The sequence below is a fragment of the Choloepus didactylus genome, chromosome 12 (assembly GCF_015220235.1).
Source record: "Choloepus didactylus isolate mChoDid1 chromosome 12, mChoDid1.pri, whole genome shotgun sequence".
Classification (NCBI taxonomy): Eukaryota; Metazoa; Chordata; class Mammalia; order Pilosa; family Megalonychidae; genus Choloepus; species Choloepus didactylus.
In genome coordinates this window covers 87,905,413-87,923,333 of record NC_051318.1, presented here as the reverse complement: position 1 = coordinate 87,923,333, position 17,921 = coordinate 87,905,413, and the positions used below count along the sequence as shown (strand labels likewise).

The following is a 17,921-nucleotide window of genomic DNA, read 5'->3' as shown; positions in this document are numbered from 1 at the left end:
TTTACTTGATTTTAATGTAGACAATGTCTCTGCAGGTTTACTTTTCGAAAACTAACCTCTAAAGTATATTCTAGGAATATGAATTGCTTAGGGAATATAAATTGCTTAGGGAATGATGATATTAAACCCCCCCTTTTTATTATACATAAATATTCATATAAGATAGAGGTATATAATTTCTGAGGATAGTCAAGATTTAAGTTACCATGTAAATAGTATTTTCCCATTTATGAAAAAAGAATAAATCATCAAAATTGTATGTTTATGTGTATGTGTTTTTTAAAATACTGATAAAGGTCTGAAAGGCTAACTACACTGAGCTGTTAACACTGGGTGCCTATGGGGGAGAGGAAGGGATTGGCAGAGACATAAAAAACAACTTCCCCCTTTTACTATTTGCATTGTAATATCTCCCAGTGAGCCTGTGTTCATACATTATATAATTTTTTCACAGAAAAAAAAAATCCATGCAGAATAAACAACACATCACCCAGTTTTCTTTTGTTTTAGCCATTTGCTTTCTTTTCTGTACCATCCTATTGTTGGATGTGCTACCTGTGCGGTTTTACACATATAAAAATAGAAGTGCTTTGGTGAGCAACCAGTGGCTTTTAAACGATCATTCCATTTTCCCCTTTGCATTATAATAGATCAGTGGCATGCTGAATATGAACCTTTCTCCTTTAGGTGATATTTTTAGCTGCCATGCAGTTGACAACCCCAAGCCCCAGTCGGAACTCGAGATGCTCAGACAGTATGGACCAAATGTGCCCGAGCCAATCCTTCAGAAGCTCGTGGCTGCCTTCGGAGAGCTGAGGAGTTTGGCTGACCAGGGGATTATTAACTATCCTTATTCAACCCGAGAAGTTGTCAACATAGTCAAACATTTACAGGTATGTCACACAGCTGCGCGCAAAGGTTTCAAAGAAGCCATCAATCTTGTTTTTTTCAGACTGCATAATTTATATCAGGTGTTACAATTTCTAGAAATTTAATAATTATACAAATGGCATGATATGAAGTGTTTGTAACCTAAATTCTAAATCTGCAAGGCCAATGAACATTAGCTGTTTAGCTTTTGAACTGACTGTGGCAAAGTTCTGTACCATGGCCATTACCACAGAGGTAGGAAATTTGTTGAGGGTTTTCTTTTTATTTTGCAGGAGAGGGGGAGGTGGGCAAAAAGGTAGGACAGTGGGGAAACTCTTCTACTCTATTGTTTGACTTTTTCGACCAATATATGGTATCTGGGTAAAAAATATTTTCATTGTGAAAATGAAAGACTTTCAATGAAAAAGAGTAGGAACTTGTGGTATTGATTATATACCTCCAAATACTGTAAGAAGGTCTGACAAGATAGAATAAATGGACAGGAGAATGAAATTCCTTCTGGTCATGGGCCATGTGTAGTCCACCTTGGTAAAGAGAACAAAACCACACATAAATTCTACTTTTATAACAAATACTCGTCTCCAAGCTACAGTCACAGCCTAATGGCTTTTGACCTCTGCCCCATTCCCAATCCTCAAGGAAAATCTAGAAAGAAAAATAGAAAGTCTTTTTCTGCTTATGAAACCCTGATAACTATAAATTCGCTGTAGTCAGCAGTTATAATCCCCCCTTAACTGAGTAATTTGTAACATTGCTATAAAAGAAAAAAGAGAGAGATGAAGGGACATGATATATGCAAACTATTCTTAAAAGGAAAAAAAAAATAATGTGTACGTTATTTAGTAATTACATAATTTGGTTAATGGATATAAAAGTTCTTTGTAATATCCTTGCAACTTTTCTGTAAATTTTATTTCAAAATAAACCATTAAATAAAAATCCCTTATAGTCCAATTCCAGCGCAGATCACAATGCCCAAAGAGTATCCAGGCAGAGTCAGTAAAGGATCCATAGGACACCACCAATGGAAGTTTAGCTGTAGCAACACTTGCTTTCTTCCCCTCTACTGTTCCCTATTTCTCAATTCCTATACTTTTTATGTTCTTCTTTGCTTCTCTTCTTTTTCCAGTATTTTCTTTTCACTGACACATAGAACTGTGACTTGTCTAAGAACTTCTCAATGTATGTATGTGTGTATATGTATTATATATATATATAAAACACTGCTTTATTTAAATAGCACTTTTAAATTGATCAATCTGATACATATTTGTTCCAGTTTGCTAATGCTGCCATCATACAAAATACCAGAAATGAATTGGCTTTTATGAAGGGGGTTTGTTTGGTTACCAAATTTACAGTCCTAAGGCCATGAAAGTGTCCAAACCAAGGCATCAACAAGAGGACACCTTCACTGAAGAACAGCTGATGGCATCTGAAACTCCTCTGTTAGCTGGGAACCCACGTGGCTGGTGTCCGCTGGTCCTTTGCACCTGGGTTGCATTTCAAAATGGCTTTCTCCAAAATGTCACTGGGTCTCTCTTAGCTTCTTCAGCTCCTGTGCATCTAAGCGTCGGGGTTCTCTCTGGGCTAGCATTTCCAGACATCTCCAAGCATCTCAAATTATCAGCAAGGGTCTCTCCAAAAGCTGGCTCTGAGCTCCTTCTGTCTGTGGGCTCTCTTATAGGACTCCAGCAATTTAATTAAGACCTACTCTGAATGGGCAGGGCCATATCTCCATGGAAATAATTTAATCATATGCTTCCACCCTAATCAACAGACTAATCAGTCTGCCCCCACATGATTGCATTAAAGAATATGGCTTTTTAGTATATAATAGATCCAAACCGGCACCACATTTTAAAGGCGGGAGATGTCAGAAGGCAGTAGAAGTCACCTGCCACCAGAGCCTGAGGCCTGATTTAACATTTGAGATAAATAACTGCCCTCTCTCAAATTCTCACATTTATTTCAAATTGTCATTTTTATTTAAAAGAGGAAAATATAAATATTCCTACTATCTGGTAAATTTCAACCAGGCGTTAACTGGTTTCTCAGTTTTTACAAATCTTTGTTAGCTTGTACATTTTACCACATTTGTAATTAGGAAATTTTTTTTTTCAATGCAGAAATTTCCCACCGAAGGTCTCTCCAGTGTGATTAGGAATGTGTTTGACTTTGACTCCTACAACAACGACCTGAGGGAGATTTTGATGAACACTTTACACAAATACGGAATACCTATCGGAGCAAAACCGACCAGTGTGCATCTGGCAAAGGAGTAAGGCAAACTCATTGTTGATAAAATACACTCTTGAGCATTACTCTTCTGATTCTTAAATGCTGAGAATTCCTAATCTATTTTTATATCCTATTAATAAACTGAATTGGTGTAGAAATTGCTTTCCACTAACAAGCTATTCAAATATAATTTGCTATTTGCTGGCTGGTTTTCAGTAAAATAGCATTATTTATAGGCCTAAAATTGAGAACTTTAATTATTTTGAATGTCCCATGAGTAGATGTAATGTAATCAAATAAAGGGAAATATTTGTTTCTTTAACAGTCTCTGTCCTTTTGTTGATTTATCATGGATTTCATCATTTCCAATCCAGTGCAAAATCACTATACAAGGTTAAAAACGACACAAAGGATAATATGCATTCAGTTAAGAAGATTTTCTTCTTAATGTCACCATATTTTTATGATTGTCTGTTAAATTTCTTATCATATTAACTTAATAGATTTTTAGTTACTTACTTCAACTGGATATATGAAAAGGGTGATGAGAACAAGCAGGTTTGATTTTCATGTGAGCCAGTTACCTGCCTTTTATTTTGTAACCATGGGCTACTTACTTAACTGTAGTTAAGAATCTCGCAAATACATTGTTGGGTAGGAAGAGAGTTGACAGAGTTTATCAGTAGAGTTAGTGAGTCAGTGCAGATTTGTGCTATCACTGGAAAAACAGTTTCGATATGTACAACTTACTGAAAATGCATCTAGTGCCATCTTTGTCTAACAAAAAATTATCATAAATTCCCAAAGGATTATAATTACTTTTAAAGGAAACTATTATTCAACTTTAGTCTCTCATAGGAGGCACTCTCCACCTCTCGTTAGAAAAGTTTCTTAATATAAGTCAGTGATTGGTCCAGCAGTATGTGGATGTATGTATAGCCTTATGTGAATACATCCTGACTATACACTCTTATTTATTTATTCTTTGAAGTCATTGTAAATGCTTGTCAGAATATATGCCAATAACAATAAATTATTAAATCATCAAGAATTTCTTAAAGAGAAACAAATATTTCCCTTTTATTTTAAAAACACAAAATGGAGTTTTGTTAAAAATTACCAGTGCTTTGGTTTATATTATTGAGAAGTATAGTTTTCTCAAGAAGAGTGATTTGGTGTCCATTGCTAAGTCATACACCTTTTTCTGTATAATATATTTTACCGACTGGCTAGCAATTCTTATGGGCATTTTGCAACTAGGTTGTTAATTTAATGGGTATAGCACATATCCTAAATGAGGAAGTTCAAGAAATTTTCTTTAATATGGAAACTTCTATAAGTACTTAGATGTTTTACTTTCTTTTTTTATGCAATTTTATTGAGATATATTCACATAACATACAATCCTTCAAAGTGTACAGTCATTTGTTCATAGTTTTGCATTGATCACCACATTCAATCTTTGAACATTTTCATTACTCCCAAAAAATAAAATAAAGATTAGAATAAAAAACAACATCCAAAACATTCCATTCCCCTCCTCCCCCATTGTTCATTTACTTTTTTTTCCACACATTGTTTTTTAATCAAAAATTTTAAAGAAAAACAAAGAGTAAAAAACATTTCAAACAAGACCAAAACAAAGGAATAAGAAAAAACAAATAACCTAAAATAATTGCATTGCTTCGAACTTGTTCCTACCATACCCCCCAGAAATTAACAAACCATACTTATTCCTGAGCATTCCCAGAACATTAAGTTTACCCTGCATAACTTATCTGTTCTTATTAGATTATCGTTCCCCCTTCACTGTTTGCCGTTTATCGCTAGGTCCCCTACATTCTACAGTATAAATTATTATTTTACATTTTTCACAGTGTTCTCATTAGTGGTGACATACAGTATTTCTCTTTTTGTGCCTGGCTTATTTCGATCAGCATTATGTCTTCAAGGTTCATCCATGTTTTCTTATGTTTCATGGCATCGTTCCTTCTTATTGCGGCATAGTATTCCATCGTGTGTATATACCATATATTGTTTATCCACTAATCTGTTGAAGGATATTTGGGTTGTTTCCATCTCTTGGCAATTGTGAATATTGCTGCTACGAACATTGGTATGCAGATATCTGTTCGTGTCACTGCTTTCAGATCTTCTGAGTATATACCAAGAAGTGCAATTGCTGGATCGAAGGGTAACTCGATATCTAGTTTTCTAAAGAACTGCCAGACTGTCTTCCAGAGTGGGTGTACCATTATACAGTTCCACCAACAATGAATAAGGGTTCCAATTTCTCCACATCCTCTCCAGCATTTGTAGTTTTGTTTGTTTAATGGCAGCCAATCTAATTGATGTGAGGTGATATCTCATTGTGGTCTTAATTTGCATCTCCATAATTGCTAGTGGAGCTGAACATTTTTTCATGTGTTTTTCGGCCATTTCTATTTCCTCTTCAGAGAACTGTCTTTTCATATATTTTGCCCATTTTATAATTGGGCTGTCTGTACTGTTGTCGTTGAGTTGTAGGATTTCTTTATATATGCAAGATATCAGTCTTTTGTTGGATACTGGGTTTCCAAATACTTTTTCCCATTGAGTGGGCTGCCTCTTCACCTTTTGACAAATTCCTTTGAGGTACAGAAGCTTTTAAGTTTCAGGAGTTCCCATTTATTTTTTTCTTCTTTTGCTTGTGCTTTGGGTGTAAGGTCTAGGAAGTGACCTCCTAATACAAGGTTTTGAAGATGTTTCTGTACATTATCTTCTAGGAGTTTTATGGTGCTTTCTCTTATATTGAGGTCTTTAATCCATTTTGAGTTAATTTTTGTGTAGGGTGTGAGGTAGGGGTCCTCTTTCATTCTTTTGAATATGGATATCCAGCTCTCCCAGCCCCATTTGTTGAATAGACTGTTCTGTCCCAGTTCAGTGGTTTTGGGGGCTTATCAAAGATCAGTCGGCTGTAGATCTGAGGTCTGTCTCTGAATTATCAATTCGATTCCATTGATCAGTGTGTTTATCTTTGTGCCAGTACTTTGCTGTTTTGACTACTGTGGCTTTATAAGAAGCTTCAAAGTCAGGGAGTGTAAGTCCTCCCACTTCGTTTTACTTTTTTAGACTGTTTTTAGCAATTCGGGGCATCTTCTCCTTCCACATAAATATGATAACTGTCTTTTCCAAGTCTGCAAAGTAGGTTGATGGAATTTTGACAGAATTGCATTGAATCTGTAGATGAGTTTGGGTAGAATTGACATCTTAATGACATTTAGCCTTCCTATCCATAAACAAGAAATATTTTTCCATCTTTCTAGGTCCCCTTCTAGTTCTTTTAGTAAAGTTATGTAGTTTCCTATGTATAGGCCTTTTACATCTTTGGTTAAGTTTATTCCTAGGTACTTGATTTTTTTAGTTGCTATTGAGAATGGTATCTTTTTTTTGAGTGTCCCTTCAGTTAAGTCATTTCTAGTGTATAGGAACATTACTGACTTATATGTATTAATCTTGTATCCCACTACTTTGCTGAGTTTATTGTTTGGCTCAAGTAACTGTGTCATGGATTTCTCAGGGATTTCCAGATATAAGATCATATCATCTGCAAATAATGACAGCTTTACTTTTTTCCTTTCCAATTTGGATGTGTTTTATTTCTTTGTCTTATCAGAATGCTCTGGCTAGCACTTCTAGCACAATGTTGAATAACAGTGGTGACAGCGGGCATCCTTGTCTTGTTCCTGATCTTAGAGGGAAGGCTTTCAGTCTCTCGCCATTGAGTACTATGCTGGCTGGGTTTTTCATATATGCCCTTTATCGTATTGAGGAAGTTTCCTTCAATGCCTACCTTTTGAAGTGTTTTTATCAAAAAAAGATGCTGGATTTTGTCCAGTGCTTTTTCAGCATCTATTGAGATGATCATTTGATTTTTCCCTTTTGATTTGTTAATGTGTTCTATTACATTGATTGATTTTCTTATGTTGAACCATCCTTGCATGCCTGGAATGAACCCCACTTGGTCATGGTGTATGATTTTTTTAATGTGTCTTTGGATTAGATTTGCAAGTATTTTGTTGAGCATTTTTGCATCTATATTCATTAGGGAGATTGGCCTGAAGTTTTCCTTCCTTGTAGCATCTTTACCTGGTTTTGGTATTACAGTGATGTTAACTTCATAAAATGAGTTAGGTAGTGTTCCATTTTCTTAAATGTTTTGAAAGAATTTAAGAGTTTGAGTAAGATTGGTGTCAGTTCTTTTTGGAAAGTTTGGTAGAATTCCCTTGTGAAGCCACCTGGCCCTGGGCATTTATTTGTGGGAAGATTTTTGATGACTGATTGGATCTCTTTGCTTGTGATTGGTTTGTTGAGGTCTTCTATTTCTTCTCTGGTCAGTCTAGGTTATTCATGTGTTTCCAAGAAATTGTCCATTTCCTCTGTATTATCTAGTTTGTTGGCATAAAGTTGTTCATAGTATCCTTTTAAAAATTTTTCAATCTCTTCGGCATCTGCAATAATGTCGCCTCTCTCATTTATTATTTTATTTGGGTCTTCTCTCTTTTTTATTTTGTCAGTCTAGCTACGGGCTTGTCAATCTTGTTGACCTTCTCAAAGACCCAACTTTTGGTGTTATTTATTCCCTCTAGTGTTTTTTTGTTCTCTATGTCATTTATTTCTGCTTTACTCCTTGTTATTTCTTTTCTTCTGCTTGGTTTAGGATTACTTTGCTGTTCATTTTCTAGCTTCTTCAGTTGTTCCATTAGTTCTTTGATTTTAGCTCTCTCTTCCTTTTTAATGTATGCATTTAGTGCTATAAATTTCCCCCTTAATACTGCCTTTGCTGCATCCCATAAGTTTTGATATGTTGTGTTCTCATTTTCATTCATCTCTATATATTTAGCAATTTCTCTTATTTCTTCTTTAACCCACTGATTGTTTAGGAGCATGTTGTTTAACCTCCAAATATTTGTGAATTTTCTAAGTCTCTGATGGTTATTGACTTCTAATTGTATTCCACTGTGATTAGAGAATGTGCTTTGAATGATTTCAATCTTTTAAATTTGTTGAGGCTTGTTTTATGAGCCAGCATATGATCTATTCTGGAGAAAGTTCCATGAGCACTAGAGAAGAGTGTGTAATCTGCTGATTTGGGATGTAATGTTCCATATATGTCTGTTAATTCAAATTCATTTTATGAGATTTTTTAGGTTTTCAGTTTCCTTATTGGTCTTCTGTCTGGTTGATCTACCTGTAGGAGAGAGTGATGTATTGAAGTCTCCCACAATTATTGTGGAAACATCTATTGCTTCCTTCAGTCTTGCCAATGTTTTCCTCATGTATTTTGGGGCACTTTGATTGGCTGCATAGACATTTATGATTGTTATTTCTTCTTGAAGTATTGTCCCTTTTATTAGTATATAGTGACCTTCTTTGTCTCTTATAACATCTTTCCATTTAAAGTGTATTTTATGTGAGATTAATATTGCTATTCCTGCTTTCTTTTGGCTGTATCTTGCATGGAATATTTTTTTTCCATCCTTTCACTTTCAATTTCTTTGTGTCCTTGTGTGCCAGATATTGATGGTTCATATTTTTTAATCCATTCTGCTAATCTGTATCTTTTAATTGGGGGTTTAATCCATTCACATTCAATGTTATTTCTTGAGTCAGCCATCCTATCCTTTGGTTTATGTTTGTCAGATATATTTTTTTCCCCTCTCTCTCTTTATTTCCTTTAACATACTGTTACTAAATCTCTTTAGTTCTGAACTCTTCTGCATCTCTCTCTCTCTTTTCTTTGTTCTTTTGCTGGTAGGGCAGGTCTCTTGTTAGCAAATTCTCTCAGCATTTGTTTGTCTGTGAAGATTTTAAGCTCTCCCTCAAATTTGAAGGGGAGCTTTGCTAGATAAAGATTTCTTGGTTGGCAATTTTTCTCTTTCAGAATTTTAAGTATGTCATACCACTGCCTTCTAAGTAGTCACTGCTTAATCTTATGTTGTTTCCCATGTATGTGGTGAATTGCTTCTCTTTTGCTGCTTTTAGAACTTGCTCCTTGTCTTCAGTATTTGACAATCTGATCAGAATATGTCTCGGAGTGGCTTTATTTGGATTTATTCTGTTTGGAGTTAGTTGGGCATCTATGATTTGCATATGTATGTTGTTTAGAAGGGTTAGGTAGTTTTCCCCCAAAATTTCTTTGAATACTCTTCCTAGACCTTTACCCTTCTCTTCCCCTTCTGGAACAGCAGTGATTCTTATATTTGTGTGCTTTATGTTGTCCATCCTATCCCTGAGATCCATTTCAATTTTTTTTATTTTTTTCTCCTTTCTTTTGTATTTTCACTTTCCATTCTGCATTGTTCGAGTTCACTTATTCTTTCCTCAGCTTCCTCTAATCAAGTACTATGTGTATCCAGAATCTTTTCAGTTCAATCAACAATTTCTTTTATTTCCATAAGATCGTCTATTTTTTTATTTACTCTTGCAAATTCTTCTTTATGCTCTTCTAGGGTCTTCATGTCCTTTATATCCTGTGCTGTGGTGTTGTTTTTGATTACTTCTTTGATTAATTGCTACAAGTACTGTTTCTCCTCTGATTTTCTGATTTGGGTGTTTGGCTTTGGGTTATCCATCTCTTCTGGTTTCTTCATATGCTTTAAAATTTTCTGTTGTTTTTGGCCTCTTGGCATTTGCTTACCTTGTTAGAGTTCTTTAGGATATGCAGGATTATTTGAACAATTATGTATAATTTGTCAGAGTTATAGCTTGGTTGTGTGCACTTTCTCTGACTTACCAGCAGATGGTGCCCCTGAGCCACCTATTATCCTCAAGCCAGTTCTCCGCAACTTTGTGTATGTGACAAGTGGGGGTCCAAATCTTGTGGGGGACCAATCAGTGCACCAAATTTCCATGTGTAGTTGATGTAGCCAGCCCTGTGGTGGGGGGGGGGGGAGGTATGTGCTGTGTAGTTAGGGAGGAAAGGCAGCTTTAAGTCTCAAATCTCCCAGCAGTTCCTGGAGACTTAAAGCTGTTGCATGAGCCTAACCTTTCACTTCAGACTCCCCACAGTCTCTCTCTGCCGTGGGCCCAGAAGTCCCTGGGATTGGTGTAGGGCCTTGGGACTTCCGTGTGGGACCCTGCCTCTGAGCTCTGCCCTCCATGAAGGGAAAACTGTGCAACATCACAGGCAAGCAGAATCCCCATGGGAAGCTCTGGGTTGCTGCGCTGCACAGGGGCATTCCCAGTCCACTGAAAAGAGGCTGTTTGGGGCATGGTAATTTCCCCTTTCACGGACCTCCACCATCCTAACTCCAGGACAATTAGCTGTGGGAGTGCGAACATCTGTTGTCCATACCAGATACTGAGGCAGGTGCCTGGGGTGTGGAAGGTGTACACACACACACAAGCTCAACTGTGTGGCTTTCTCACTGCTGGATCCACAGCCACTTTTGAGGTTTTTTAGTTAGTCAGTCTCCAAATGCCGCTCCCCGGTTTCTTCTGACTGCAACATGGCTGTCATTTCCCCAGCAGCCTCACTCACTCATTTCTGAGCACAGACTCTTGGTTTCACTAGGCACACAGTCCCTGTGGATTTAGCTGACCTTGTCCAGCTGGTGCAATGCTAGAAGTGGTATTCTGGAGCACTTTCTGTCTTTTAGCTAGTGTTTTTCATGGAGAAGTTTTTTGCTCTGTCTCTCCTAATCTGCCATTTTGGATCCTTTCTTTACTTTCTTTTTTTAATTTTTTGTTGAAGAAGTTGTAGGTATACAGAAAAATCAGATAGAAAATAAAGTTCCCACATACCACTCCTCACAGAGTTTTCCCTGTTAACACTTTACATTAGTGTGGTGTCTTTGTTAAAATTGATCAAACAATGTTATAATAATTACGGTATTAACTATATCCATATTTTACATTAGGGTCCATTGTGTTATATAGTTTTTTTTAATTTTTTTAAATTTTTATTCTTTATATATATATGTGTGTGTATACACATTATGTATATACACACACATACACATAGGGTTAGGGTTAGGGTTAAGGTTAGGGTTAGGGAAAATTAGGGTTAGGGTTAGGGAAAATTTATGTTGTATGTGTGTGTGTATATATATGAACTTTAATTTTTAGGTAGATACAAAGGGTTCTGCTTGTTTAACTACGTGATAAATTGTTGTCATATTGTACAAGTTAGGTTGTATTAGTGAACTGGCAAAACAGCTTTTGTGTTTTAAATGTTTAGCTCTCAGGTTCATAACAACTGACCAAATTTATTTTTGCTAGTTCTGGTTATACATCTGTTCTTGCTGAATGATTATTAAAAATGATACATAACTTACCTGTGTAAGGTAAAGAGTCATACACACACACATACAACATAAATTTTCCCTTTTATCCACATTCAAATATGTAATTCGTGGTAGTAATTACATTCACAATGTTGTGCTTCAATCGCCAACATCCATCACAAAAATTTTCCATCACCCCAAACAGAAACTCTGTACCATTAAGCATTAACTCTGTATTCCCTAACCCCACCTTAGTCCCTGGTATCCTATATTCTAGTTTCTGATTCTATGAATTTGCTTATTCTAATTACTTCATAACAGTGAGGTCATACAATATTTGCCCTTTTGTATCTGGTTTATTTCAAGCAATTTGATGTCTTCAGGATTTATCCATGTTGTCACTAGCATCAAATTATATTCCTTTTTATGACTGAATAATTCCCCATTGTTTGTATGTATATACCACATTTTCTTTATCTATTCATCTTTTGATGGACACTTGGGTTGCTTGAAGTAAGAAAGGATATCCAAAGCATTCCATCCCCCCCATTCCACCCTATTTTTTCATTTAGTTTTTGTCCCCATTTTTATATTTGTCTGTCCATAAAATGGATAAAAGGAGTGTGAGCTACAAGGTTTTCACAATCACACAGTCACACCATGTAAGCTACATAGTTATACAATCATTTTCAAGAATCAAAGCTACTGGGTTGGAGTACACTAAAAACTAAAAAGGACTATCTATATAGTGCATAAGAATGCCCTCCAGAGTGACCTCTTGACTCCATTTGAAATCTCTCAGTCACTGAAACTTTGTTTTGTTTCATTTTGCTTTCCCCTTTTGGTCAAGAGATTTCCTCAGTCCCACAATGCCAGATACAAGCTCATCCTTGAGAGTCATGTCTCAATTGCCAGGGAGATTTACATTCCCGGGAGTCATGTCCCACGTAGAGGGGGAGAGCAGTGAGTTCACCTGCCGAGTGGGCTTAGGGAGAGAGAGAGGCCACATCTGAGCCACAAAGAGGTTCTCTGGGGGAGACTCTTAGGCACATTTATAAGTAGGCTTATTCTCTCCTTTGCAGTTACAAGCCCCATAAGGGCAAGCCCCAAGATCGAGAGATTGTCCTACCTAATTGGTATTCTTCAGTGTTTGTGAGACTATCACTGATAACCCAGGTAGGGAAGTCCAACATTTCCACATTTTCCCCCAGTTCCTCAGGGGGGCCCTGCAAAAGCATTTTTATTCTCTGCCCAAATTACTTTGGGATGTATTAGGATTTCACACTAACTGGTACAAACCTACTAGATCTCACTTTCTATTCGAAGTTCCATGTAATTATGGTGTTTGAATAAACTAACCATGCAAGTTAAATTATTTAGTGTGCTTAGAGAAAATATAGATTCTGCACCAAATAAACATTTCTTGATCTCACACAGAAGTTGAAGTTTTAAAACACAGTCAATATTGTCCTTTACCCTTTGGCCTGATTTTCCTTAGTCCTAACCAGATCCACTTCAGGCATATCTCACACTGATGCTTGAACTCTTTTTCAGCTTTTTTAATAGTTGCTGTATGAGGTAATACTGATGTTCATATCTGCCGAGCTCTAGCTCTGAGTTTCAGGTGTCACAGAGATTGAGTCATGCTTTTTCACCCATTCTGCCAGTCTCTGCCTTTTGGCAGGTGAATTTAATCCATTAACTTTTAAAGTAATAAATATAATGCAGATTTTCTTATGGAATTTTGCTATTTGGGCTTTGTAAGTCCTATATCTTTTTTGTCCCTTAATTCTTCCATTAATGTCTACTTTCATATTTGTTTCATTTTTTTTGTATTGTCCCAAAAAAATGCCTTCTCTGTTCTCTCTGTGTTTGTTATATATTTTCTTTGTGGTTACCATTGTGCCACAAATTTAACATTCTAATCTATAACAATCACTTTTAATTTGATACCAACTTAACTTAAGTAGCATGCACAAATATTGTACCCATACCCCATCCATCCCCCTCCTTTTGGTTGTACTTGTTATAGATTATGTATTTATACATTGTGTGTCCAAAACCATAGATTTATCATTGCTCATTATGCATTTGCATGTTAGAACTTACCTATAAAAAGTAAAAAGTAGAGTTACATACCAAAAAATATATTACAATAGTACTGGCAAGTATAATTTCCCATATGGTTATCTTTTCCAGAGGTATAAAGATATCTTTGTGCCACTTCAGTACATTGTCTAGTGTCCTTTCCTTTCAGTCTGGAGAACTCCCTTTAGCGTTGTATGTAGGGCTGGTCTACATCTGGGATTGTCTTAATCTCTTCCTCATTTTTGAAAGGCAGTCTCACCAAATATAAATTCTTAGTTGGTGTGCCAGTTTGAATGTATTGTGTCCCCCAAACGCCATTATCTTTGATGTAGTCTTGTGGGGCAGACGTTTTGGTGCTGATTAGATTTGCTTGGAATGCGCCCCACCCAGCTGTGGTTGATGACTCTGATGAGATATTCCCATGGAGGCATGGCCCCACCCATTCAGGGTGGGCCTTGATCAGTGGAGCCATATAAATGAGCTGACTCAAAGAGAAGGAACTCAGTGCAGCTGTGAGTGACGTTTTGAAGAGGAGCAAGCTTGCTAGAGAGGAACGTCCTGGGAGAAAGCCATTTTGAAACCAGAACTTTGGAGCAGACGCCAGCCACGTGCCTTCCCAGCTAACAGAGGTTTTCCAGATGCCATTGGCCATCCTCCAGTGAAGGTACCTGATTACTGATGTGTTACCTTGGACACTTTATGGCCTTAAGACTGTAACTGTGTAGCCAAATAAACCCCCTTTTTATAAAAGCCAATCCATCTCTGGTGTTTTGCATTCTGCAGCATTAGCAAACTAGAACAGTTGGTAATTGTATTCTTTCAGCACTTTAAATATTTCATCCCACTGCCTTCTTGCCTCGATGGTTTCTGATGAGAAATTGGCAAATAATCTTATTGAGACTTCCTTGTACATACCACATCTTTTTCTCTTGTAACTTTCAGCACTTTCTCCTTGTCCTTGGCGTTTGACTACTGTGTTTCTGGGCATGACTCTTTTCACGTTTATCCTATTTGGAGTGTGCTGGGCTTCTTGAATGTGCATATTCATATCTTTCATTATATTTGGGAAGTTTTGTGCCATTATTTCTTTGACTATTCTTTCTACCCCTTTCTCTCTTTCTTCTCCCTCCAGAATTCTCATAATGTGTATATTGGTACACTTGATGATTCCCACAGGTCTCTTAGTTTCTGTTTGCTCTTTTTTTATTCTTTTATCTTTCTGTTCCTCAGGCTGAATCATTTCAGTTTGCTTAGTTTTGAGATCATTGCTTCTTTCTTCTTCTACCTCCAATGTGCTGAAACCTTCTAGGGAATTTTCATTTTAGTTGTTTTGGTCTTAACTCTAGTATTGTCTTTGGTTCCTGTTTAAAATGTCAGTCTCTTTATTGAGATTCTCATATTGTTCATTCCTCATTTTCCTGATATCCTTTAGTTCTTTCTCTGTGTTTTCCTTTACCTCCTAAGCATATTTAAGATCATTATTTTAAAAGTCTTTGTCCTATATGTCCAAAGTCTGTTCTTTTTCATTGATAATTTCCAGATTTTTAATTTTTTTTGGATGGATTATCATTTCCTGTTTTTTTCTGTTTGTTTGTCTTGTAATCTTTTTGTATGTTGCACATTTTAATATTTTAAAGTGTTGACTAAGATTTATTCACTGAATTGTGTGTTAATTGTTTGTGTACAGATATTTATATGGCAGATTTCCTTGAGTGCCAGGAGGTAACAAAAACAAACTAACTAACTAATGAAAAACAATGCAAAAAACACCTTTAAACAGTCTTTACAAATTGGCTCTGTGTTGGCTGGTGCTCTCCTTCAAAATGTATCCCTGCTATCAAGAGATAAGCCCTAAGCAAATGTGAAGTGCAGGGTTCTTTTCTTCAAAAATGCTCGTGCTTCTTTGTGACCGTAGGAATTCCCCCATTTATAGCAATTCAAATGCCCCCTCTACTCACTAAGAAATATTCTTTCTCCCCCTCCAGGGTGCTCATTGTATTATTTAAAGCAAGTGATCCTTTGCCCCAGGCTACTTTGACTTAATTGTTGTTTACAGGGCAAGCATTGTCATCAGGCTGCTGCTTTTTGCAACATAAATTGTGTCAAGCTGCTTCTGCCTGCAGGGCAACTTCGGGGAGGGTAAGCTGTAGATTCCTGGTTCAGTCTTTCAGGCTGCCACACGTTGATTGACTCTGCTATATAGGTACCAGAGCATGTGCTTGGGAGTTACTCATCTCCCTCTGGAAGAGGCCAGGGGCTACTATGAGATTATCAACTGTCTCCACACCACACTGGGAGGGTATGTTGGAGAGGTCAGCAGGGATGCCGTGAGCTTCTCCCACCTTTTTTTAGGAGTTACTGTAGCCCTTTAACTGTTTTCTGGAGTTTCGAGGAAGATGGCTCTGCCAATTTTTACTGGTTCTTCCAAGATTCTGAAGGGACTGGCATCCTGGACCATCTTATGCTGCCATCTCGGTTGAATAGAACTCCCTTTACTTCCTTTTTATAAACTAATCTTTATTTTCAGTTGTTATATAGGATGATTTTTACCACTGTTAAGTTTAAAAAATTAGCGTTCTAACTTCACAGAAACAAGATTTTAAAATGACTTTTTTTTTGTACTGTTGCACAGTCTGAACAAAAATTAAAGGTCCTGTTAGTGGATAAGATCAATCATAAGAAAATTGTTAGTAATCTAAGTTTCTAAGAAAGACAAAGTGGTTTAACTAGTCATTATCATCCTCAGTTCTGAACTGAAAAATTTTTGCCAAGGTGTGTTAATTGTTGCCAATATGTGTCAATTCCAACTCAGGTACAGTATTTACTTATGAGTAGAAACAAAAGTACATTGAGCTGAAAAGATGGTCACACTCATGTCTAAAATAGGGATGGAAAGAACTAGTTGTCTACACGCTGTGTGTAGCCAAAACCATACCTACAACAAATGTGGAGGATGAGTGAGCTTTCCCATGGGGTAGAGATGCTAGAAGACTACCAATTGCACAATCATTCGAAGCATTTTTTCCCTCATCTGTAAATTTGCAATCTGTAAATTGTAAAAGTAGTGATATTATTTTGTTGCTCTTCAATGAAGTCCACAGTTTCCACACCATTATTTCTATGAGATTATTAACTTTGTACATATGATGGCATGGTAATGTGAAAAATGTGATGGCCTGAGAATTTAGTGGTTAACCATGCACTCACTGTGTATGGCTGTGTCAGACATTGGGGAAAGAGATGAAAAAACAGAGTTCACAATTCAATCTGGGCATGTGATTTTGAATGTTACTTAACTAAATGGATGTCCCATTGGCTGTTGGTAAAATTAGGGCATTTTTGATAGGGTAACCAGCTAAATCAGGACACTTTTGAAAATTAAAGGGGGTGCTCAACAATAACTCTGTGACAAGAGACCCTCATTTTGGACGATCAGTAAGGTCCTTCCTCAGCCAACATCCTATTTCTCTCATCTGCAAAAAAAAAAAAACAACGACAAAAAACTGAGTTTTCTTTCCTTTTCCACCCAATAGTAGCAACACACCGTGGAGAGTAACCACATAGACCTCTGAAGATTTCAAGTAGTCCCCACACTGTCTTGTGATTTCACTTTGCCTTTCCTTCTTTACTGGACCTTTTGCTAAACTCCATTCTCCTAAGCTGTTCAGGCCCACCTCTGCAGATACTGTGTTGATGGGGCAGATCCACATTGAACTTAGTTCCTAAGGAGGAAAGATAAAATGGTTTAAGTACTATTAAATATCTTTTTGTCTTGAATGAAAATTTCTTGCTCCCACCTGTTAATTTTTTTGTTCTCTAATCCAACCATAGAACTTATTAGATGGGAGCCAAATGACATTGAGTTTGGAAAAAGATGGTCTTATCCACACTTACAATGGGGATGGAAAAATAATCAGCCACCCAGTGAATATAGCCAAAAAGAGATATAAGGCAGATGTGGTAAAAGAAGGAAATTTTTCATATGGGGCAGAGATGATTCATCCCTAGCATTATCTTCTTCAACTGACTTCAGAATATACTTTGGCTGTTCAGGAATGGTGATGTCCTTTTTAGTGCTCTTTAGTGAAATTCCCAGAAGGGAGATGCTGTCACTTTCTGTTTGGTACTCCCAAATAGCAGATTGTTGGTAGCTATCTCATAGGTCTCTGTGCATTCAGAAAAGCTCAAGTGATATAAATAGGTAAATCTGATTTGTCTTCTTTCCTAAACTTTTGCTAAATCTATTCTTTTAGGCTGAGTTTGACCATGCTTTTATTTTACCTTGCTTGATCCTACCATTCTACAGCTCCTCTTCCTAATCTACCTATATATTCCCAGATCTTAGTACTGGGATCAGAAGTGTCTATCTAGGCTCCCACATTGCTCCCACTAGCACTTCTGAGGTTATTAATTGGCTTTCTTTTAAGTTTCTAA

At 36.8% G+C, this 17,921-nt stretch overlaps 1 protein-coding gene across 4 annotated transcripts in view; it reads left to right on the top strand.

Annotated features, from left to right (window-relative positions):
- VWA8 (von Willebrand factor A domain containing 8) overlaps nt 1–17,921 on the top strand; it is a 445,644-nt gene that overhangs the window by 255,845 nt on the left and 171,878 nt on the right. For all 4 annotated transcript variants that reach the window (XR_005211207.1, XR_005211206.1, XM_037800501.1 and 1 more), the window contains exons 25-26: nt 688–893; nt 3,021–3,172. Coding sequence is in view for 2 of the 4 variants with exons in the window: in XM_037800501.1 (XP_037656429.1) it covers nt 688–893; nt 3,021–3,172 (358 nt within the window). In the remaining 2 variants the exon portion in view is untranslated. The remainder of the gene's footprint in view (nt 1–687; nt 894–3,020; nt 3,173–17,921) is intronic.